Source organism: Xiphophorus hellerii, chromosome 3 (assembly GCF_003331165.1).
Source record: "Xiphophorus hellerii strain 12219 chromosome 3, Xiphophorus_hellerii-4.1, whole genome shotgun sequence".
Classification (NCBI taxonomy): domain Eukaryota; kingdom Metazoa; phylum Chordata; class Actinopteri; order Cyprinodontiformes; family Poeciliidae; genus Xiphophorus; species Xiphophorus hellerii.
In genome coordinates, this window is record NC_045674.1 from 26,006,922 (window position 1) to 26,031,628 (window position 24,707).

A 24,707-nucleotide genomic window follows, 5' to 3' on the forward strand; every position below is an offset into this window, starting at 1 on the left:
TTCTCTCTTTTCACTCTTATTCCCTCTCTATTTCATCTGACTGCAGGAGACCGAGACAACAGGTCAGACTGCGGGGGGGTCGGAGGGTGGCGAGGGGGTGACAGATGTCATCCAGCAGCTCTTGGAGCTGTCGGAGCAGGTCAGTGGGGAGACGGCTCAACCTCAGCCTCCGGAGCCAACTATTGCCATGGAAACTGCAATCAACCAGGACATCCTGCAGGTGAGTGAATGGCAGCCACACACATTCAGGATAACAATTAAGAAGTGGAAGGGCCTGGTGTAAAACATATCATATCTATTATTGTATGCTTTATCATAGCAAAGCACATTGAATTATGAGATAATTCAGTGTGCTTTTCTGTAGTGATTGTACGGCAGGGTTTCTCACTGGAGGGGAAACTTCAATCATGCAGTGGAGAAGGGAAGCACATAATGAATTTCCTGCAGAAAGCTTCATCCGTGGCTGCGGCCGTAGAGTTAATAGAACTCATGCATGACAATGTAATTGGATGCAATTATCACTGTGCTTTGCATTGGGATCAGGGCTTCATTTTCATGCCTGGATATGTTCCACTTTTGCAAACCATATCCAAAAACGAATGAAGAGATGATAAGAATTCTCCACTATGACGTTGTGGATTACAGCTTATCCTCTTATTTTTACTTATGACTGCTTTTTGAGCTGGGTTTGGCGGGGCTGTTGTTCTGTGTTTGCAGCAAGCTTTGGAGAACAGCGGTCTGAGTGTCGTCCACCCGCAGAGTGACGCCCCATCCGGAGAGTCTCAGAATCCGAGCACAGAGGGCACCGCTTCACAGAGCAAGAAAGTGGAGTTCCCAGACAAATCACTAAGGGAGAAGAGGAGGAGCATTTTTAAGAAGCCTATACAAATGCCAGGTAGGCTGGAGGTGAAGGTGGGGGTGTGAGATGAGATTTATTAAATTGTGAGAGCTACTGTCAGAGGTCTTCAAAGCTTTCATAGCCAAGAATTCATCTCACGTATGACATGAAACAGCTGGAAATACACATATAGTGCGGTATTTATGGTATTTAGTTGTTTTTGTTCTTTCAGGATGTCCTTCAATTTAGCTCCATTCATCTTCACATCAGCTCTAGCCAGCTTCCTTGTCCTTGCTAAAGAAAAAGCATTCCTGCAGCATGATGCTATTCCAACCATGTTTCACAGTGAGAAAGATATTCATTTAGCATGAATATCTTTGAAGAGCTGATTCAGTTGTTTGCTTTGCTACAGGCTCGATCAGGGAAGAGGACGGTGTGCGCTGGCATGGCTGCCCTTACTGCGCCAAAGAGTTCAAGAAGCCCAGCGACCTCGTCCGCCACATTCGCATTCACACCCATGAGAAACCCTTCAAGTGCAAACAGTGTTTCAGAGCTTTCGCAGTGAAGAGTACCCTCACAGCGCACATGAAGACACACACAGGCATCAAGGCCTTCGAGTGTCAGTGCTGTCTGAAGCGCTTCTCCACTTCAGGCAGCATGAAAGTGCACATGCGGCTGCACACAGGTGAGGATGGCGGCCCGTCTCATGGAGTGGTCACACTTAAAGCCAGTGCTAAGGCTTTTATTTAACTGCATACCGTCTAAAGGCCACACTGTAGATCATATTCAGTTCAAGCATCTGTGGAAACCTCTGGTATGAGTTGATAAAGCCGGACTTTCAATGTCTGCCTTTGTGTTTGTTCTGTGGTTCTTTATATGCTTCCTTTCAGGATTTAATATTTTCTGGTGATGTCTTGTCAGTAAACATTTATCAGATTTATAAATTTTTTCAGGGTGTCCGTGCATCATTAAAAAGTCTCAAATTCACGTATCTAAAATTAAGGAATTAAGATGTTTGAAATTTTATTTTTTTTTTAAAAAAAGGTAAGTTGGCCTTAAAATACGTTAATCACAGGTCTTACATTTTATAGTGGCAGGACTGTTTATATTCTTCATTGTTTTTTTTTCTCGTGGGACTTTTCTGTCATTCAACCGTTTGAGTCACTTCTTCATTGCATTCTGTGACTCGAGGCAATTGAGGTTACTGGCAACTAACTGCTAATATACACATGCTAGCTAGCAAATATATATTAGTGGCTATATTAGTAGGAACTTTTGGTTTTTGCAGTGAAAATGGAGGGAGGAGAAAAACTAGCTAGCTATATAATAAAAAAACTAGCTATAACAAAGTAAGCTAGCTAGTTAGCAAGCTAGCTTTCTTGCATCTACTATGGTTTAAGTGTAAATCTATTGCAGTTTGACCGGACAACGTTCATCTTCACCATTAAATCACGTCTGTTGCCAGCCCATATGATACTATGTTTCTTTCGTACATTTCTGACGTAATACAGAACTTAAATTTCATTGATAATGAAATTTAAGATTTAGAAAAGGTTTTAGAAAGTTTTAATTTGGACTGGGTTGACCCTGCAGAGACCCTTTGTTTGTTATTGCTTTTGTTTCAGATTAATAACTAGAGTTTGTCTGTGGGTTTTTATGTAACGTGACTACTTTTGCTCTCCGTGTCCTCAGGCGTACGTCCTTTTCCCTGCCCTCACTGTGACAAGATCTTTCGCACATCCGGTCACAGGAAGACGCACATTGCGTCGCACTTCAAAAGCCTACAGCAAAAGAAGAACAGATTTCAACGGAAAGCCAACAAAGCCAAAGCCTCCAAGAACATCCTACCTCTGCCCGACATCCCCTTGCAGGAACCCATCCTCATCACGGATTACGGTGCGAACACTTTGTGAATTTTGCCGGTCATAAATGTGTGCATGCTCACCGTTGCACCTTCACGTGGAAGACTTGAAGGTTTTGTGTTCATTTGTTTGACCAGGCCTCGTCCCCTCCCAGAATCCCCGCCTTGCTTTTCAGCAGTTCCTGGAAGTTGTGGGCAACGACAGGCCTTACAAGTGCCAGTACTGCAGCAAGGCCTACAAGAAGTCAAGCCATCTAAAACAACATGTCAGGTATTGTTTTCCTCTTTTATTGTGTTGAGATCCTCTCAACATTGGCAGGATGATGCCATGAATTCCTGAACAAAACTGAAGGGGAACCAGCGAGATGGAGCAGAGTGAAATGGGATGGTGATGCAGGTGACAAATTTGGGTGGAACAGTATGACAGCACCAAGGGAAATGAGAATAAATTGATGTGGAAGGTGGAAACAGAATTGTCTGCTAGTAGATGGTGGAGAAGCAGATAGGATTTACTTAACGTTTGGTAAAGAAAGTCTCCCCTCTTTTTTTCCCCAAAGAAAAAAACAAACATCTTTGAAGTAAACTGGTGATTCTCTCCAATTTTAGTCTTTCTCTTTATGTGTTCCGTCTTCTTGAACTGTGTTTTAACCTAAAGCTTTAACACAGCGCCTTCCAAAAGTATGGATGCCCCATTAAATTTTCTTTTCTTTTTTTTGTAGCTTAGAACTGGCATTATGTAAAATCAAGATTTTTTTCTTAATAGCTTTATAATATGTTATATTGTTATTCACTCATCAAAAACATACCTGGAGTGTTGTTTTGATTATTTCATGCCTGTTCGCATACACAGCTCCTCCAGACTAGCGGCAGCAACAATTAGCAAACACCTGGTGGAACTGTGACTCTGCTGAGCTGATCATATAAACTATTTCTCAGTCCATCGCTCCTAACAACGGTTGTAAATGGCATCAGTGGACCAACGTTGCTGTGATGACTTTCTGAAGGCAGTGTCATAGAGAAAGTTTATGATTCTATGTGAAAAATAAAAAAGATATGAAAAAAGACATATCTATATGAAAAAGACTTAGGCAAATGTTTGTTTGGGTTGATTTTTCTTTCTTTAGTAAATTAAAGCGTCTTTTAAAAACTCCCTTTTGTATTTGCTCATCGTATATTTGTCTTATATTAACATTTTTTAGAAGATCTGAACCATATAACCGTTCAAAAAAAGCACAACTTTTTCCCAGCTCTGTATTACTTTGGTAGCTGTGAAAGATGCTGGAAGGATAATGACAAACCTTTTTTGCCTCTCGTTTTATAAAAAACGTGCCCTGACACAGCAAAGCTTTTTTTTTTTTTTTTTTTTTTTTTTGATGTTGTGGTTGTTTCCGTGGCAACACTATCTTGACAACACATCCGCTTTGATTTTAAGCAGAGCTTTTCATTATTCTACAGCTGTCAGTGTTGTGCTGATCTGCTCCCTCTTGGGGTTTCCGTGTCTGTATGTGATCATTTTCATCTGATACGACTCAGATCCTTCTGGAGGAGCTTAGACATGTCCGCAAGAATAAATCCCTGTTTGCCTGGACGCTTGGCGGAAGTCTTTTAAAAAAAAAATAAAAATGAAAAAAAAAGATTTCTTACATCAGTCGTATCAGTTTCAACTAGATAAGTGGTTACACAGAAACAAAACAAGAAAAAAAAAGAACTGTAGGCCTTATCAGCTATCGCCATGCATGTCAAACAATGTTGCTCCATGAGCTTTGAGCCGACTGGAACTTGGATAAATAATAGTAAATAAAGGCAGGTACTGTTAGTAATTTAAAAGGGCATATCTCAATCAGTATTATTTGTCCTCTATGCTAATCTAAGCAATTAAGGTCAGACATTTTGCCGATAAAGTTCCAAGATAATAACGACATTAAAGTTACTAAATTTCAATGCGATGAATAATTCACAAACTCAAGGGCAGATTTATCTGCAATGCACATTTAAAAAAAATAAAGTTGTGCAGAAGTGTGTCACAAGGCCGACACAAAACTAACGAGCAAGATACCACCGCGAAACATTTTTCAAAAATCCACTCTGTAATGTAGGCTGCCTAAAAGCAGGAGCGAATGAAAACAAAGTAAAAGTTCCTTTAGGAGAAATGGATTAATGGGATTATGTCTCAAGCAGAAGATTAATCCCTACACCAAGAGGCAATTTCTTTCGGATCACCGATTAACTGTAAATGCCACCACGTTAAATATTAATGGGGACTTGATTAATGTCAGCTAAGTAGTACGTTGCCATGACATCCGGACTGCATTGTCTTGGAGGAGGCACTGGAGAACAGTTTGCGCACAACTGATCCGGTTGTTTTCCAACATTTCATCCATTCACAACCTCTGTCTGGCCGAGTCCCACCGCCATACACCATGTAATTGGTGTATGAAACTATAGTTGCGTTGACATTTTGCTCTGTTTGTCCCAGATCTCATACAGGAGAAAGGCCGTACAAGTGCATCCAGTGCAGTCGAGGTTTCGCCTCCTCTGGAGTCCTCAAAGCTCACATCCGAACTCATTCGGGCCTGAAGGCGTACAAGTGTCTGGTGTGTGACACAACGTTCACCACCAGCGGGAGCCTCCGGCGCCACATGACCACTCACAGCGAACTCCGACCTTACATGTGCCCCTACTGCCAGAAGACGTTCAAGTCGTCACCCAACTGTAGGAAGCACATGAAGACGCACAGGTTTGTGGGTCCTCGCGGGTTTTTTGTTTGTTTGTTTGTTTGTTTGTGTGACCCTTTTGAGGATTAGTGTTGTGCTCTGACTTTCTGCTATCGTGCTGGGAAATCAGGTATGAACTGGCCCAGCAGCTGCAACCACAGTCAGGAGAGGATCCGCTGGGAACAGGCGCCGTTACCCATGACATGCCTGTGGAAATGGAGGCGGAGTCTCTTCAGCAGGCTGCCACTACTGCAGCAGAGCAGCAAGGCATGCTGGGACTGGGCCAAGCAGAGGTTGTGAATGGAGGCCAGCAAGTAACACTCAATGCCCCTTTGGCTGACCAGGCACTAGTTCAAGGCGAAGGTAACAGCAGAAGTAAAATGTGTTTTTGGAGAAAGAACAAAGAATTATGAAATAGTTCTAAATGACATTTATATAGAATTCTTTAAAAAATAGATAACTACATTTAGACTTGTTCTCTCTTTAGTAACTATATCAGTCTATTTAAACTTTCTTCTGTGCAGTTGATAGAGATTAGAAAAAATATGTCTCTGAAGTGTTTCAGCACTTCATATGCCAAAGAAGAGTGACTATTAAAACATGAACTGGTCTCTAACAATAATTTGTAGGGTCATCACTGTCACCCTGGATCAAATGAATCAACTTAACTGGACTGTTGAGGCTCATTGGCTATTATTAGACAGCAAGTTTTTGTTTTTCTCGTCTCTCTCTGCTTCACTTCCTGCCCGGCTACTAATGAATAAATTGTACTAGTGCAGCAAAAAAAACTTTATTTTTCTTTCTTTTATATTTTAAAACTAGCCATATACTGAATATGAAAATGTATGCAACAATTTTCAAATTTTTATTTATAAATTTTTTTGAAAATCATTCATTATTTTCAACAAGACTGAGACCCCTCCCTGAACTTTTTTATGGAGTTTAACAACAGAATTCAGTCATATCAACTGCTGTGTTAGCAAATGTTTATAGTCGAATATTTAGAGTGTAAAAGTGCCCTTAAATCATTTCCTAAACTAATGTTTTTTGCATCTTTGCTCTTGCAGACTCGTATGTGACCACTCAACATGCTTTGCCGCAGAATATCAGTCAGTTTGAGACACCGACACTACCTCAGCCTACCTTTGACCAGCAAAGTCTAACACAAGGTAATTCATGTCATTCACGTTGTCTCCACTTTCATCCTGAAGGTTTGAACATTTTTGGAAATTATTTATGTTACATATTTCTTGCTGTAAGCTTGTTCACCATTAAACATGCCGCATGTGTCTCAACCGGCGCACCTTAGTAGATTGGAATACCATCAAAAGGTCAATTTATTACAATATTTCAGTTCAAAAAGTGAAATTCTTATATACATTAATTGCAGTGTTATTCTTCAAGCCTTCATTCTGTTATTTTTCATGTTTACGGCTTACTGTTAATAAAAGTCCAAACATAAGACTATTGAAACGGATTTTTAATTCAGAAAGTATCAGCTTGACATTTGTCCAACAAATGGTTACTGAAACCTTGAACAAGCCAGGTAAGTCTCAAAAGGACATTGCTCAAGAATCGTATCTGTTTAGAGCGCTGACTACAAGCTTATTATTAAAGTTAAATTAAAAATGGGGAGAAGTCATAAGGTAATATCAGCATAACAAGCTAGTAGTGGTGTGGACCGTGGCTATAGTGAGTTTATGTAATTCCTCTCTCTTCTGACAACCTTAATAGAGATAGAGATTTTATTTTCAAACATGACTTGGCATCTGCCTACACTGTTGAGTTAATACTATAATCACTAAACCACACACCTGATTTAATTAGAATGGAACTGATTTGCTTTTTTGGCCAGAAAAATAACCTGACATTACATTGATGATGGAATATTGTTTTTTTTAGCTTCACTATTTTTAGGACAGAGGTAGACATAACAATTTCTATAATAAATCTTACCATAATTTTGAACTTTCAACTGGGAAGCAACTTGTTTCTTGTTATTCATTAGTCTTTCTTCTCTTGCATACAAAAATATATGATTTTCTTTCCACCACATTGTCACCAAGTTGCCACCCTCCCTACCAGCACTTCTTATTTCTGCCCAGTCTGAAAACACAGCTTGGTCTGATGCTACAAACAATTTAACATTCGGTCATCAAACATTTAGCAGATAGGTCCGTCTTTTTCCCCTCTCCCAGGATGTAGTGTGACCTTCACATCTAAGCAGAACAGATGGGAGATCTAATTGGCTAAAGGAGAAAGACACGCGGACCGGTTTGCCATCAGATTTTGAAGGGCACGCGTCTCGTGTATCTGGATAAGAGGGGCTCTTGAACATCAAACCCTGCTTTAGCCTGTTAGCGTGTCACTCCACGCCGTCAGAGCTGGAGTGTTGTCATGTGCTGTGATTGAAGTGTTGCTATTGATGACATGAAGCCCTCTGGGTCACTTGTGGAAACCCAGCATTATTTAGCCACTCACAGCAGAATCTCATTTGGTAAGCTGGTTTATATCCCCAGGTTTTACTGGTGCTTGGATCATGCAGCATTTGGAGTTCACATGTCGCTTCAAAATTAGCAGCTCTTCAAAAATTTAATAACCCCAAAGAGACATGAAAGACATTTTTTTTAAAGCAAACACCTGATTCCTAGAAATAGCAATCTATAAGTTATAGTAATAGGTAACAAAAATCATTTATTGTCATTTTATATCAAAAACTATACAAATCCCTCATAATAAAACAACATTTTGTATCCAATATTGATAATGTAGCGTCTATGATGTCCATCGTCAAGTAAAAAATAAAATGTAGGATGAGGGGCGTTGTTTACAGAGCTCCTACCATTTTGGAAAACTTGGAACAATAAGACTGAGAAAATTAAATTGCTGTATCCTTGGAGATAAATATAAATTGAACGTGGATATTTTTGGATACTAGGGCCTAAAAAGACGAGAGATAACATCAAATTATTACTATTTTTTAAACTTATTTTTCTCTCCTACCTGTTTTAGGTACAGCAATTTACATTGCGATCATAAATGGAAACACTGCCACTAAAAATAATTAGTGCAACAACATATACCTAAACTACATGAAAATTAGGACCGATATCAATATCCAAAGTTAATTTTGCTGTGGCCAATAGCCGATATTTACAATACTATTTATGTCATATATACAGTATGTCCCTACAGTGAAAACATAACTATGCTGTTACCATTGCCTCTGTTAAATACAACACAATCCTCCACTATCATTGTAATATGCCCTAATACAAATAAACACAATTGGCAACCAGATGGAAACACAGTGGACCATTTCCTATTCAGTATTTATGGGTTGTTCTATGGAAAGTAACTAATTTATTTGTGAAAAACTCGCCTGTGTGTTAAGCAGCATTACTTAGGCCTGACATTTGCACTATATTGATTTTCTTTGGTGATGGCTGGCTGTATCATCAACAGCCGACATACACCGTTTTCCAAATTATTATGCAAGTGATATTTTCTCAGATTTTCTTAAATGGTCAATGCAAATGACGGTCAGTATAATTTTCAAGTCATGAACTATTACAGTATAAATCAAATTTTACTGAACAAAGCTCCCCATGAGAACAGTATTTTTTTCAAAAATAAAAAACTCAAAATGCACTGTTCCAAATTATCATGCACAGCAGATTTTCTAAACATTTTATGGATTATAAAGAACATTAAACGGTCATTGTTTGAGTGTGCAGCATTAAGTGGTCACATGTACTAAAATCAAAAGCTATTTCAATGAAAAACATCTTAACAGACAGAGTTACATGTTAACATAGGACCTTCTTTGATATCACCGGCACAATTCTTGCATCCATTGAACTTGTGAGTTTGTGGAAAGTTTCTGCTTGAATTTCTTTGCAGGATGTCAGAAAACCTTCCCAGAGCTGCTGTTTTGATATGAACTGCAATCTCACCTCATCTTCTCTCTGAAATTAATTATAGTGATTCAAAGAGCCCTGACACACAATACCATCTATAAATTTAATAGCACAACAAAAAATTTAATTTTTATGACACTTAAATCCAATTTGCATAATAATTTGGAACACGGTGTAAGAAAGACCATAGATATTAGCTTCTGTGGTTGTGCTAAGAACGCGATTATTCAGGAAATAAACGTTCTCTACTTCCCACACCCAGGCTTCACCATACCCGAGCCGAGCTACAACCAGCCCCAGTTCTCCGCTGTTCAGCAGCTGCAGGATTCCAGCACACTGGAGTCCCAAGCTCTGTCTTCCAGCTATCATGCTCCAAACCTGCTCCACGTCCCCAGCTCAGAGGTTGTGAGTACTCAAATTCTGTAAAAAAACAAACAAACCCAAAAAACATTGTTTATGTCTTTAAAAGCCTTTACATTGTTTAAAAGCCCTTACATTGTTTTGCTTCAGAAACGGTTGAGTGAAGCTGTTTTTTTTTTTAGCTAAATCTCATAGGAGACTAAACTGTTTCAAAAAGCATGTAGTGGAATTTTCCCACATCAGTAAAATATAATCTGATATATTTTATAATTGAGTTGTTGATGTGTTGGTTTTTCTTTGCCGCTGCAGTCAAACGGACTTCTTCAGGAGAGCAGTCAAGGTGATCTCCAGCTGCCTACAGAAGCAGCAGACTACCAGGAAGATGGTGAAGACAACACAAAGAGAGCCTACAGGTTCGTTCCGAGGATCACGAGAAAATCCAAAAAGTTGATGATTCCGAATATCTGGGTGTTGTGTCGAATTTCCAACTTAAAATTGAAGCTTTGGGGAAATTTCTGAAACTGTAAAGTCAAAATTTAACTGCTTGTGTCTAATTAGATCATGTTTCTGTGCATATAATAAATTATATTTGCATGGTGTAATGTTGTCATAACTTGATGATCCCATATAATTAGGCCTCAAAAGTCTATCTTTTCAATAGACTTGAAAAGATACTTGAATAGGAATCAGACCTGTGGACCCGGGTGTGAAATCGACTCGGTTTGCTTATTTTTGCTGACTGTAAAAAAAAATATATATTTCTGGATTTCACAATATAGGCTTAAATTTAGAAAAGTCTAATCACTGTTTAAATTTCTTTTTCACAGTGAATAAAATGAATAAAACATGAGAAAGACAGAAGTCAGCGGATCTGATGTGTGAATAGCTTCGAATAGAAGAAACCTTCAAAAACAAAGAGCGATTGCCTCTGCAGTTTTCATTCTCACTTGTTCAATAGTTGCTCATTGTTCTAATGACTGGCTCTCTCCTTGCAAACATTTTATTTCAGCAACAAAACAAACAAGAAAGAAAGGCTTTGTTTTACCAGCCGGCTCCTCTGGAGACGGGAGATAATTCCTCCTGGCTGAATTCGTCTTAAATTTACATCCCCGAACACTCTGTTCTCATCCATGTTGCATTAAGATTACCTGAAATGATAAATAATTCTTCCCAAACCTGATCCTCCTGTGTCTTCAGATGCAGCTGGTGCTCCAAAGCTTTCAAAAAGTCGAGCCATCTGAAGCAGCACATCCGTTCCCACACCGGGGAGAAACCGTACGCATGTCACCTCTGCGGACGAGGTTTTGTTTCCGCTGGAGTGCTGAAGTCCCATCTCAACACACACACAGGTGAGCTTTCTTTTTAAAGGTGGGAAAACTTTCCGAATCGTTTGTGTATCAAACAGAGATGGCTGTTCTGGAATCCCTCGATGTTATCAGGAACCTCATCAAATGAAATCTGTTTTCTAATTTAGGTTTCAAATACCTAAAAAACTTAAAACACTCAGCTTTGCTCTCACCTCTGCCTTACAGGGATGAAACCGTATAAGTGTGACGTTTGCGAAGCTTCTTTCACCACTAACGGAAGTCTCAGTCGGCACGCGTTTATCCACAGCAAGTCATTCAAATGCTCCATGTGTAACGAGTGCTTCCGCTCCAGTCTGTTTTGTAAAAGGCATATGAAGAAGGAGCACGGTGTGGAAGAAAAAGGTAAGGACGTTGAGACCATATCTGGATTTCTCAACCCTTTATATGATTTTTGTTGTCACAGTTTCTCACATTATGCTCCTTCTCAGTAATTTAGATTTATTTTCATAGGTTTTTTTTCCGCAACAATAATAATGTTTGAAGTTGTATTAGCTGTGTTTTTTTTTCACTTGTGATACAGTTACATACTTAAGAATATTATTAAAGGATTTTATGCACTAGTGGAACATAAAGTCATGCACAATTGCTGAAAATGTAATATAATTTATAAAATATAGAAATATAATATAATAGAAAATAGAGGGCTGGGACTTTAATGCATTCATGTGAATTAATTCATTCCATAGATTTTGAATTGTTTAAAACTTTGACGCAATTTATATGTTGTGGCCGGATCCTTTGTATTTGTGCGTTTCTGGTACGCCTGTGAATTTGACGCGCAAGCGACAACCGAAAACAGCAGCGATGGATGCCAAAGCTGCATCTCTTGACACACTACATGAAAAAAAAAATCAATCTAATGGCACAATAGTCTTCTAAAGACTACAGTGAGAAAGTTGTGCTAAAAGGAGTTCACGTGTCACCGAAGCGATTGAAGCCTAAAATAGCATCTCAGTGCTAAGCATGTTCCACAGACATTCCCAACGCTAAAGTCAGCGTCGACAATCCACACTTCTAAAGAAATATATTTTTCAGAGGTCACATGAGTGATCAGGCATTCCTGAAAAACCTGGACGCTGAATGAACCTGATGATTGAATCACCTAAACAACTGATCAAAACCAATGAATATCTTTGTTGTGGTTGCCACATGTTCAGTATGTTTTGCTAGGATATTCCTTTAGAAGTCGTGTAAGGTAAGTCATCAATAAACAGAGTTGTTCAGTAAATGTCAGGATAAATCCAGGTGTTATGTAAAACTTTCAGAGGATTATTAGAGTACTTTAGAAACCAAACATCACCATGAGACCTATCAACATGGAAGGCAGGTCAGCAATACAGCTGCTCCTGAGTTGATGGTCAGTCAGTTTTATACAATCCAAAGACTTATCAACAAGATTATAACAATTGGTTAGTCCACAGGATGACATAACTTGTTCCTGTCCCCAATAGATACTCCAGTAGCCCATTATCAATTACAGATATTCTCAGTTGTTTCGGCGCATTTCTTGAATCATCCTCGACATTTGCAAAGCATCCCTCGAAACAATTCATACAGACAGCAAGGATTACCTGCAAAAACTAGACTCGTTCTCAAAGTCCTTACTTCATCTCTCAAAAGTAAATATTTGTCAGTGACAAATATTCAGTGCCTCAGACTGACAAACCCTTGTTTCATTGAATACAGATCAGTGTTAAGTCAGTGAAATGATAAGTCATGCTGTCAATATAGCAGGGTACTCCTGAATGGATGTTCTGATATAATCTATGGTTAACATTTTATTGACAAGTACTGTAAATTGTATTTGTGGGAGATTAATGGCAAGAGACTGTACAAAATTCACATTTTACTGTAATTTGTTGACATGCCTCGTCAATGTGACACAGAAAGGAAAAGACAACTCTACAGAGCACTAAGAAAAAATATAAGACAATTTCTTTAAGGAAAACTGTACATGCAGTGCTGTAGGAATTACAGTGCAGTTTTCCTACACTTCCCATTTTAATGCAGAGGAAAAAGAAAAGATCTTCAATGAAGTACAGGATTGAGGAGTAGGATGAGAGGAACTCCATGAGAATCTTATTGTGGGTCACAAACTTATGCTTAAATGTTGTGGAGGTCAAGATCCATAACTTGCCACAAGCAATTGAAAATGTCGGCCATAGCAACTTGCATGGATGTTCAAAAGCATCTGCTTTTGCTTTTGAACATCAGAAACAAGAAACTGCGTTCTTGATGTGCCCAGGTGACACAACCAATTGAAGATTGAACAAGCGGCTTTGAGAATTTCAAATCTGTTCTGAGAAATATACGGAAGCGACTGAGTAAACCCGTAAGACTGTGTGGACTTTTCTGAGAAATGCACTGAGGGAATTATGCTCTCTGTGTGGCTCAGTGTGTGAGTCCACATCAGATCTTTAAGCTTCAGCTGTGCGTGGTGTCAGCCAAATTACCAAAGCTGTCTTCCAGTGTAGGCAGCTGCACTGAGATAACGCCCAAGCTGACCACGTCACTCTGTCTTGACCTGTAGAAAAAAGTACCGTGAAACTGTGGGATTGATAATAAAGATAAAATGATGTGATGTGAATGAACATTTGATGCTTGGAGCCATATTTGAAGATACTTTTAACCCTTTTCATGCGGTTCTCAGCGGAGTCTGTGTGCCAGTCAACTCATTTAAGTTCAGTTCACGTGACTGAAGAGCTTCACATTGATGCTGCACTCCATCTGTCTCTCATTTACCCTTTTTTGTGTTGTTCTGCACCGAAAAGAAACAAAGGTAGACCTTGAAGCAAAGGGTAGGCATGTTCAAACTTCAGGAGGTTGCACTGATGGTTCGCGCGTCTGCCAGTTACAGATTTTGAGCCTCAAGATGGGGAAGACGACGACGAGGACGGAGATCAAAAAACGTCTAAAAGGAGGAGTTTGGAGATCATCACTTTCACCGAGGAGCAGGCAGCCGAGCTGGCCAAGGATCCCGGACAGGAGGCCTCAGTGTCGGAGCGGATCCTCGCCCAGTCGGCGGCCGAGAGGGATCGCATCAGCGAGATCAAGGACAAAGCGGTGGAGCTGGAAACCGAACCCAAGTTTGCCAACTGCTGCAGTTACTGCCCCAAGAGCTTCAAGAAGCCCAGCGACCTCGTCAGGTAAAGGTCACACCTCTGTTTCTGGGCATTTTCCTGTTAAGTCAGAAGGACGTAAGCTTTTGTGGTTGTTCCAATACTTCAGTGTAAAACTTATAAACCCTCAATCAAATTTCAAAGTATAAATAGCTTGAGAATTCCGGCAAACACATCGATTGGGAGAAAGATGAATCCATCTCAGAGATGGACAGTTTTTGGTGTGTAATGTGTGTCTTAACCCCAAAACAAAAAGCAAAAGTCCTTGATGAGATGCTAGCTGAAATTGCTAGCATCATTAGCCCCTTGGAAGCAAGCAGTGTTACTGACGCTAGCTAAAAGACTGATAGAAAGAAACTGTCTCTCCAAAAGCACAAAGTAATTTGCACATGTACTCAGGAATAAATGCCACACCTTTTGGAGGCATTTCAGGCAGAATAAATACAACTAAAATGTAAATCTTTGGTCATAACAAGAAGTTATGTTCAAAGGAAAAACATCAAACCCAGCTGTCAGGTAAAGGGTTGGCAGCTTCATGATGCGTCGGTGTTTTGCTTCAGGAGGGATGGGTGCGCTTCAGGAAATAACGTTGTATAGAAATATTGAAGCACCAGTCTGGAATTTAAGCTGGAACATCAGCTTGAGTTTTCCAAATGAGCAACAATCCACTCCATAAATCCAAATTAGTTACAATACAGGTTTAGGGAGAAGGTCAAAGTCCATCACAAACTCTTGACCTCAGTCTAGAATAAGTTGCAGGCAACGTTTGCCAAATCATTTTAAGGCTCTTGAGGAATCACCTTGTTGGAGCAAGGTATTGTTTTAAACCTCATCAACAGTTGTTTTGTTAAACTAGTGTTCATTTATATGAATAAACAAACTAAATGGAATAAATTGTGCCTCTACAACAAGCTGTTGTTATCAAAGTAGCAGAACATTTAATCTAAAATGGCTTCAATGCATATGTCTGTTATTGTTTCGCAAAGATACCAGCTTTGTAACGGTTGTCTTTTACTTGCTGTCACTTCGGGGTTATTTTGTTTGTTTTTTTCAAAGATTTTTTTAGCTCTCTTTGATCAATTGAGCTACTTTACCAATTATATTGTTAGAAGATCTCTCTCAACAATTTTAGAAGTGGGTAAATAATCCTTAGCGCCACATTTCCTCATCGCAAAAATATTTTGGTGCTAAAATGAAAAACTTTAAGCTCCTGTTTCATGTTTTTGGACAAATCCCAAATTCCTCTGTCAAGACTTGCCTTCAGGCTGTTTTCCTTTAAAAATGCTACAGTGAGCCGTATTTCTCCCTATATTTTCATTTGACTCAGAGACTTGGCAGTTAGTAATAACTTTTTTCTTGTTTTTCATACCTGCTCTTTTTTTTTTTTTTTTGCTGTTATCTCTTTTTCTGTTTTCGCTGGCAGATACAGTGCCTCGTATCTGCCAGCGAGTTATTCTGCATGTGACTAAATCTGATTTCCTATTTAGACACATCAGGATCCACACAGGTGAAAGACCCTACAAGTGTGACGAATGTGGGAAGAGTTTTACGGTGAAGTCAACCCTTGATTGCCACGTGAAAACACATACAGGTAAAACACCAGTAAGGTGTGCGTAGCAGGGGAACAATGCATTAAAAATGATGAGACATAATTATGCAGCATTGGAAGGTTGAAGGTGATTCTAGCCAATTCTGAATTATCTTTAAAAAATGCAAACGGTAACAGAATGTTTTTTTACTATGCCACACATAAATAAAAATTTTTTTAGTTTGTTATTTAAATAACCAACAATTTCTTGGTGCATCTCTCAAAGGCTTTTTACACATACAGAATAGCTTCACCAGTGAAATTCTGAATAATCAACATTTTATTTTAAAGCGTTGTTTTCAATGAAAGAAATGGGCCTGACTATCACAATGTGTTTTACTCACGCTCTAATCAATAGCTTAAGGTGTATAACTTCATCCTTTGGGCAGTACCTGGTGTTTGGATTGTTAAACACAATATTTCAAATATTGTAGTTAAAATTGAAGTCAAAAGAAGAAATCCATCAAAGTGCCGAAGCCATTGTCTTCAGCAGACTCCCAAAACAAAGGTTGTCCTTGTAATTTTCAGGTTGCAAAATATTTTCAACTTTTACAAAAGGTGAGCAGTGCAAAGGAAAAATGAAGTCTTTTCACAGACGTTTGATTTCAAAGAAGCAAACTCGATTTTGAGCAGCGATTTGATTTGCATTATTTTGGCAGGTCAGAAATTGTTCAGCTGTCACATGTGCAACACCTCCTTCTCCACGAAGGGCAGCCTGAAGGTGCACATGCGCCTCCACACGGGCTCCAAGCCCTTCAAGTGTCCCTTCTGTGAACTGCGCTTCAGAACCTCGGGCCACCGCAAAACCCACATCCAGTGCCACTTCCGGCCCAACAGCGACAGCCGCAAATCCAAGCGCTCCTCCGCCGGCCACTCCAGACACAGCCAGGACTCAGGAACCAGGCAGACGGGGGGCTCCGGTCAGAGCCAGCAACAGGCAGCTTCGGAGCCGCTTCAGCCTGTGGGTCTGCTGCAGGCGCCCAGCTCTGACCCCAGCATTTACCTTCCGGCCAGTCAGGTTTTGAGCGGGCAGTTCGACCAGAACCTGCTGCAGCCAGGCCTTGTAAGCCAGGCCATCCTGCCAGCCTCTATGTCAGGTGGGTGTTGTTGATAACAACTGAACAATGAAATGCATTTTGTTGAAGGAAAATGCTTTGCAGAGCAGATATAAAGCACTTAATGTGGAATTTGTTACAAAGAATTGATCTTATCCATTTAAGCATGGCATCTTAGCTAGGGGCGATATGTTGCATTATCCTGAAGAGTCACTTTTATATTGTACATCTCTACTCTGTGATATGCGGCTCAAAATTAATGCTCTAAAGGCGCTGTGTGAACACACAAATCTTGCCAAGTATTTTTAGTCTGATTTGTAGTACACTTGAAAAAAGACAAAACTAACTTGCAAGTAACACTGTAAACCTTTCCAACCCTGTAAAGTTGTACCTGTGTACGTGTTTCAGCTGCGGGAGACCTCACCGTTTCTCTCCCGGACGGCCTGACCACGCTGGATGGCATCCACCTCCAGCTGACCCCGGCCAGCCTGGTGTGCCCCAACGTGCAGATTTCTGGCATCGACACGGGCAACATCACTCTCCAGGTGACTCATCTCCCAGTGAAACCGCATGTGCTGTCCCACAGACCTACAGCAGGCAAACAAATGTTGCTCAGCAGCAATTTATTTTTGGTAGAACGTGTAGCTTCTGCTTAGAAAAAAGGTTTTGTTTTGAAAAGTCTTGCTCTTCTGCAGTGATTTTGATTATTTATGTTGGGGGTTTTTTGTGTGACAAGTGCACCCTAAGAGTTTTGTTCAGTCAGTTTAGGAAAGTGATTAAAGTTTTTTTTTTTTTTTACAGAACACTTGCTCATCAGGAATGGAATCCATTCAGATTCATACACTGCAGAAAATGTGTATTTTTATATTGATACGCCTCAATGGTTGGGGAAATAAAAACCTCATGTACTAAATAGAAAGGATTTTTGAGACTTTGGACCCTTGGTATTCATGGGGTTAGAGGACATGACCGTCCTGAAATCCAATAACATTTGTAGCAAAAACATACGTCTAACACCAATGTGTTAGACATCAATACTGCATTGGGCTAATCTGTTGATTCTGTTTTGGATAAACTGATTAATATTTGGATAGCGAAAGATGCTTAATAGGAGATTTTTATTAATTTTTTTACAGAATTTGAACAGATTGAAGCTAAAACTACGACGAGTTCTGAGTAGAACATATTTACATTTTTTTTTTTATCTTAAATGGCATCCACCTCCAGCAAAAACAAAATATGGTTGTTTTTTTTTGTACAGTTTCGGCTTAATTAATGCTTTATTGATTTTTTTTCTTTGTGTCTGCATACACCAGTTAGTGGTAAATCGATTGCTACTCCAGCTGACGATTATTTCAGCAATCTCGATTAATTCGATTCAACGTTTCAGCTCGAAAAATATATTTTAAAAAATGTACTTTTTTGTGTGTGGTAGTTTAATATATTGTTTAAAACCTTTATCTGTTTGACATTTAGTTAGCAAATTACATCATTTTTTAAAATATTATTTAACGTACCAGCTCTACATAAAGTGTAGAGGAATGTAAAGTAACCCTCTTTACATTCTCACATCGTCTGTAGAGCTTTTGAGGACACTGTCGCTCAGAACGAGTGAAGGTTCGGCATCTCACTGTCTGACACATGATTATGTGATTATGTGTCGTTTCGGGGGGGGGAGGAGGATTAGATCCCACCTTCTGCGATTCTGTGGATGTCGTAAAAGCAGCGAAACTGAGAAAAACAAGGATTGCTGCCTCCCACGCAGGCAGCATATGAGATTTTGTGCGAGAGATGTTGTGCCAAATGTTTTACTCTTGAGGTTACGAGACATTTAGACACGAGCAGAGTTTTCATAATATGCCTCTATATCCCACCACTCAGGATGATGTGGGGGACTTAAGATGATAAGGCAGACAAACGAAAGCAGACAGAAGGGACGTGCTTGTGAATTAATACGAGACTTGAGTGGACACGTCGGAAAAGTAAACTTGTTAGCTGTGTTCATTGGTTTAAAAGTGGAAACTTTGTCTCAAGAAGGAAATAGGGATGCACCGATTCACTTTTATCACTTCTGATACCGATATCAGATTTTTAAACACATAATGTTTCAAATGTATTTGCTAACTCTGCACAAGTAGAGCACACTTAAATACACAAACGGCTTCATAAGTTTTGGTCAAACATGTAAAAACAGCTTTGAACTGTTCAGTCAGTGCGACACGGAGGATAACAGCCAATGTAAAATAAATAATAAGGAAACTGAAACGGACACAAATAGTAGGTTGACTACCTTGGTCAAATCTGTCAAGAAAACCTTGAACAAACCTTCTTTCAAACGGTTCAGAAAGGAATTCTGAATATAATGTAGAATAAATAATAAAGCATGACATCGCTCAGAGCACAAAGAATAGAATTAGACTGAATAGATCTTCCTTTATGGATCGGGCACATTGTCACCAACACCTGAGCTATAATTTTTTTCATAATCGGGACCGATACAGATATTAATATATCGGATCGATGGAGCTCTACCTGGAAACAGGCTCAAGATTGAAATAAAAAAAACCCAACTTTCTTTATTTTGTTTTATGTTGTAATTCCAACGAACGATCGTCTAATGCTTTGATTTTTGAGACTGGTTGGTTTTAAGGCGGTGGTTATTCACCACCATCTCAAGCGACAGTTTAAAACATTTAAACCTACTATTGGATGTTTTCACAAGTAGGAAAGAAGATTTGCTACATAGTGAAGATGTGAACCAAAAGCTTTACCCAAACAGATACTTAAGGCGTAAATAACTAATAAACACAACTTTATACATATTCATGTTATTTATTTATTTTTTTAAGAGATAAAGTAAATTGTATGATATATTTCATGTGCTGAAATAGGTCCAAATTATTGGTTTAGTCATTTCAAATCACCTTAAAACTTTCTTGGAGTTGTGACCTTTCGGGATGCTCTCATGTTATGGCTCGCCATTTCCTGTGATTGTAACTAACGTTGCGCAGCTTTTTATAGCTGATTACAAATAATAGAAATTCTACATTGCAATATATTTGTTTCTTTCTAAAGGGTGTTATACTGTATATATACTGTATATATATATATATATATATATATATATATATATATATATATATATATATATATATATATATATTATTCTTAATCCTCTCAAAAACCATTTAGCCTATTAAGAGTCCCAACGTAGCTCGGTGCGTCACAACCCCTTCCTGTACTTCCCTTTTATACAAAGGAGACAAAAAGCGCTCCGGTTTGTGACCGGAGCGCTTTTTTTCATTGACGTAATTTTTGTTGGTTCTTCACTTGGAATTCAAATGCTAAAAAAGACCATTAGGCATGACTCATTTTGTGCTCGAAATACACATTTTTAAAGCCGTGCGCAAGAGGAGCAAGGTTATTCGTCTGTCTTTCTCCGGCTGTTGTTAAAATCTAAAAAAAAAAAGAAAAAAAGGAGAAAACCTGAAAAAGAAACATGTGCTCACGCTTTATTTACACTTAAATGTACCCGCCCTGCAGCTGCATCAAACACTGCAGGTTGCTGGTAATAACACAAGGTAGTACATTCAATTTCCGATGTGTGATTTGTTTCTGGGTATAAAACCCTCAACACAGAGCTGCATCTCACGTTTAGCTGTTGATATATTCTTTGAAGACTCACATCTGATTCTTCAGTGACTTTGAAGGGTAAAGCACTTGGCTTTAGTGGAAAAAGGTCTTGAGATTGACTTTTTTACCTGTCTCAGATATTTGCTGATTTAATAAAATCATTAAAAAGTTTTTTTTTTCTTTAAACCGTAACTGAATTCGAGCTTTTACAGAACAGGGGATGAAGACAAAGACTGTGTGTAATGATATGTTGCTATAACGCAACAGCGGCTCCGAGCATCAACTATCTTAATGGTTAAGATAGTTGATGTTCATGCAAATTTTCCACTGTATGGACCAACTCTGGATTAAGATTTAGCAATTGTTTCTATTTAAAGTAGAAGGTCTTAATTTTGTCACTCTACAGAAGGTGATCAAAGTTATGAAATGAGGTAGGAAAACGCCTATTACAAACTTTAATGTATTTTATTCACATTTTTTGAAATGGGCGGGAAAGCGATACTCGCTGTTAATGTAGAAAAAATCTGATTACTCAATCAATGACTGTTAAAACTTGTGTATATTGTTGTCCAGACACCTAAAGGTTCTAAAGAATAATCCCAGAAACAAAAAGAAAATTGCTTACTTTTGACAGAAATGAATCTTTTAGTGCTGAGACCAACAGTGGTTGTTACCCCCGGTAACGTGAGGTGATGGTTTCCCACGCAGATCGACCCCGCCCTCCTCCAGCAGACCTTACAGCAGGGCCTGCTCTCTCAACCCCTGAGTGTCGACACCAGCCTGGTCTCTCACTCCGCCAACCAGCTCATGTCGACCTCCGACCCTTCGGTGTCTGCCAACGTCGTCATCCACCCTCTGACCAGCCTGTCCTTGCAGCCGCCCACCATCTCCTCCCCCCAGGTCTCTATGGCCGGACTGCCTGAGCAGGACGTCACGGGTAAAAGCTAGAAGAAAAAAAAAAAATCTAATCGTATGTCGTTTCTTTTTTGAGCTGAGTGACAATCTGTGCTTGAACTTGCTTCGCGTAGGCCCTCAGGACCTGAACCACGTCATGAGCAACGCTGGGCTCGTGGCGGGAGCCAACAGCAGCCAGGAGATCACTCTGACCATCAACAACTCCAGCCTCACGCAGGCCCTCGCTCAGGTCCAGGCTCAGGCCTCGGCGGCCACGCTCACCATATCAGGTATGAGCCGTCAGCTAGAGTTCTCACGAGCTAATTCTGCTCCAGACAAAAATAACAAGCAAGCCTGGACTAAAAAAAAAAAACAAAAACATTCCATACAGAGTGTTTTTTTTTTGTTTTGTTTTTATTTTCATTTCCTTTCTCAGCCAAAACACACTGGTGGGAAATGAGAGAAAAAAACCCCAGTCTTGTCTTTTCGATGGTATTTGCTTCCCAGAATTGAATAAAAAGCAGCAGAAATGGAGTTTTGAGCTGTTTTTTTCCCTCCTTCTCTACTCATCTTTGATGTTCTTCACTGGCTTTCTCTTACCTGGAGGTATACATCTTCTATCAATGAAGTGAAAACATCTGTCTCCTGTCTCTGTTCCCTCTTCGTGCAGATAGAATCTCCTTGAATGAGATGAATCATATCCTGTGGGCGCTATTGAGCGTCTCTTATTCAGCCTTCTGATTTATTTTTGCGCGACTCTAATCTTTCAAACTAAGATGTTTCATCTTCATCCTTTTTGCCGTGCGTTTTCTTTAAGGAATACAGAAGAGTTTAGAGAAAATTCTGTTTTCTGATTAGTCTGAACTATTGCTAGGAATAATCAATAAATTATTGATTTATAATAAACATCTTCCGTTTTCTCTTTTTTTGCATAATGCATGTTTTTCCTAAAAGCAAAGAAGCAAAAAGAAAATCAGGTCATGCTGTATTGTGGTTAGGTTTGGTTACCATGAATATGCAGTTAATAGATTGATTTTCATCCAGTTTTCTGCAAGAGTTAATAATTCATAAGCAAGTTTTCACTGCTTTTAAAAGTTTTAAAAGAGCTTTTAAGGTTTATATACTTTAGGGGACGATGATATGGAGTTAAAATTTTAGGGTACTATTGTGATAATGATATAGGTCATGTTAAAAAAAAAGATTACCAATTTTTTACTTTAACTGTTTGACAGCGTTCAGAGTGCCACAAACACAAATATTTTTTTTTGAAAATCATTTGAAATAGGCTTGTTCACTATGTCATTTATTTAAAAAAAAAAAAAAGGTGCAATTTGTATCACTAAACTCCACACAGAAACTGGATTTAATCACATTTTCAAATGAACTGATATTTAAAGATACTTTTTTGGAACAAACAATAGAGCAAATACCAAAAACAGCATTTCTGATCATACAGCAAGTTTTGTTTTTTATTTACCGTTAACTGAAACTTATGACAGTGATGAATCAAAATAGTGCATGATAAATGATAAACGATGCATTAAATGTCCATCCCTGACACGCAGCGATTTTAAATTGACGTTTGGTATCACTGTCAATTTAACATTTGCTAGTGTGTTGCAAAGGAATCCTGTATTTGTAGTGAGAAAGTGCAATACTTTTGTGAAGTGACGCAAAAAATAATAATGATAAAAATCACCACATGTCCCATATTAGGCCCAGTAGTATAAAGCTAAAGACCGCAGTGCAAGAAACAAAATGTTGCCCCACCATCTGGAATAAATACATTTACATTAAATGGTTTTAAATTAGACCTGGGCGTGCATGCAGAACAAACACCTAAAGCTGTCTTTGTTCAGAATTATATAACAATAATGTGCAATTGCAGTATTTTCCCAAATATCTTGGCAGGTCAAGATCTGCTCCCCCAGCACGGCAGTTCCAACGGCGCAGAGATGAACGGCAGCATCAGGCTGGCCTCGCCACTCAGCAGCCAACCCACCAGCGCAACCATGACCATCACCAACGACCACCTTCTACCTCAGAGCCCAGCCAACACCGGGATGGCAGGTAAGCTCTTTTTAATAATAATAATAATAAAGACTTTAGAGTACGTTTCAAACTTTGTGCGAGGATATTCTTTGAGCAGCGCCACCTTATGAGAGATTCAATTCCCTCCAGATACGTTTTGAACAATCAGCATATACAATTCAGAAGAAAATATGAGTTACAGCAACACTTAATTTCTCTCTGGGGTCGGTAAAAGTATTTTTTGAATTTGAATTAAATTGAATAAACTCAACGTTCAGACATTGGAATGTGTGTAACTGAGTTCTACGTATATTTGCATGTATAAATTATATTTTTTTTCTGTAAAGAGCCTCAACACAACCTTTTTTTTTAAACGTTTTTTATTATTTCAAGCTGAATTGAAGGTTTTAATTAAATTTGATTAATTAATCAAATCAGTTCATTCATTTCAAAAGAAAATATAAAGTGGTGACAGCTGAGCTGAGTTTGAAGGGAGGAAATAAAGGTTTTGCGGACGTTGCTGTAGGGGAAATTGATTGAGGTTACCACCTTACATTTGCCTGATTTGCTTGTCACCTAAAGACGTAATCAAATTTCTATGCTAATATCTCTCTTTATCAATTACCTTCCTCTCTCAGCTCAAGTGGGGGAACAAAACAACTTCCCCCAGACACTGAGAGTATCTCGTCTTTTGTTGATTAGACGGAAGCCGTGTTATCGCTCTGTATGCAAATATGGTTCTGACAGCTCTGTGACCGGGGAACGGTTCTGTGCCGGGCTTATTTATTCAGTTCAAATCACAGTGGAAAAATGACAGGGGCTCCTCTGTGGCCAAAGCAATTTAGCACCTTTTGGTTGGAGACAAAAGCAGCAGAAGAGCCTGAGGGTGAGGACATAAGAGCAAAATGGGCAGATATTTTTTGTCATTACAAAAAAACAACAATAACAACAACAACACCAAAAAAACTCTTACCGCAACATGTCCAACGCTCGGCCCACATTGTTGTTAACATTTTGGAAATTTTACAGTTTAACATGGAGGATTGTGTCTGAAACAATGAAATTATCTCTTATTTTGGAACCTTTCTGGTTGCATAAGCTGTTATCTATAATGGCCAAGTCAAGCAAAAGGAAGATTGGATGTTGTAAATGCAGAGCCTTACGAAGCCATTCGCCCCCTTTGAATGGCACTTTTTGTTGCTGAAAATGTCCTATATAAATAAAATTAGCTTACCTTTGACGGTTTTCGCATTGCAACCACACACATTCACGGTATCCTATTTGAATTTATGCGACAGAACAACATGAATTAGTACAAACCTGTAAA

At 39.0% G+C, this 24,707-nt stretch overlaps 1 protein-coding gene across 3 annotated transcripts in view; it reads left to right on the plus strand.

The window, feature by feature from the left end:
- znf236 (zinc finger protein 236) overlaps positions 1-24,707 on the plus strand; it is a 57,238-nt gene that overhangs the window by 16,612 nt on the left and 15,919 nt on the right. Inside the window, exons 8-26 of one of the 3 annotated variants that reach the window (XM_032558759.1) lie at positions 47-220; positions 718-895; positions 1,251-1,523; positions 2,531-2,734; positions 2,838-2,970; positions 5,176-5,436; positions 5,544-5,776; positions 6,481-6,582; positions 9,596-9,738; positions 10,003-10,106; positions 10,891-11,042; positions 11,226-11,402; positions 13,912-14,206; positions 15,667-15,770; positions 16,427-16,864; positions 17,231-17,367; positions 21,164-21,392; positions 21,484-21,639; positions 23,261-23,419. In XM_032558759.1, coding sequence (XP_032414650.1) covers positions 47-220; positions 718-895; positions 1,251-1,523; positions 2,531-2,734; positions 2,838-2,970; positions 5,176-5,436; positions 5,544-5,776; positions 6,481-6,582; positions 9,596-9,738; positions 10,003-10,106; positions 10,891-11,042; positions 11,226-11,402; positions 13,912-14,206; positions 15,667-15,770; positions 16,427-16,864; positions 17,231-17,367; positions 21,164-21,392; positions 21,484-21,639; positions 23,261-23,419 — 3,652 coding nt within the window. The remainder of the gene's footprint in view (positions 1-46; positions 221-717; positions 896-1,250; positions 1,524-2,530; positions 2,735-2,837; positions 2,971-5,175; positions 5,437-5,543; positions 5,777-6,480; positions 6,583-9,595; positions 9,739-10,002; positions 10,107-10,890; positions 11,043-11,225; positions 11,403-13,911; positions 14,207-15,666; positions 15,771-16,426; positions 16,865-17,230; positions 17,368-21,163; positions 21,393-21,483; positions 21,640-23,260; positions 23,420-24,707) is intronic. The other 2 variants (XM_032558761.1, XM_032558760.1) reach the window with 2 other exon arrangements.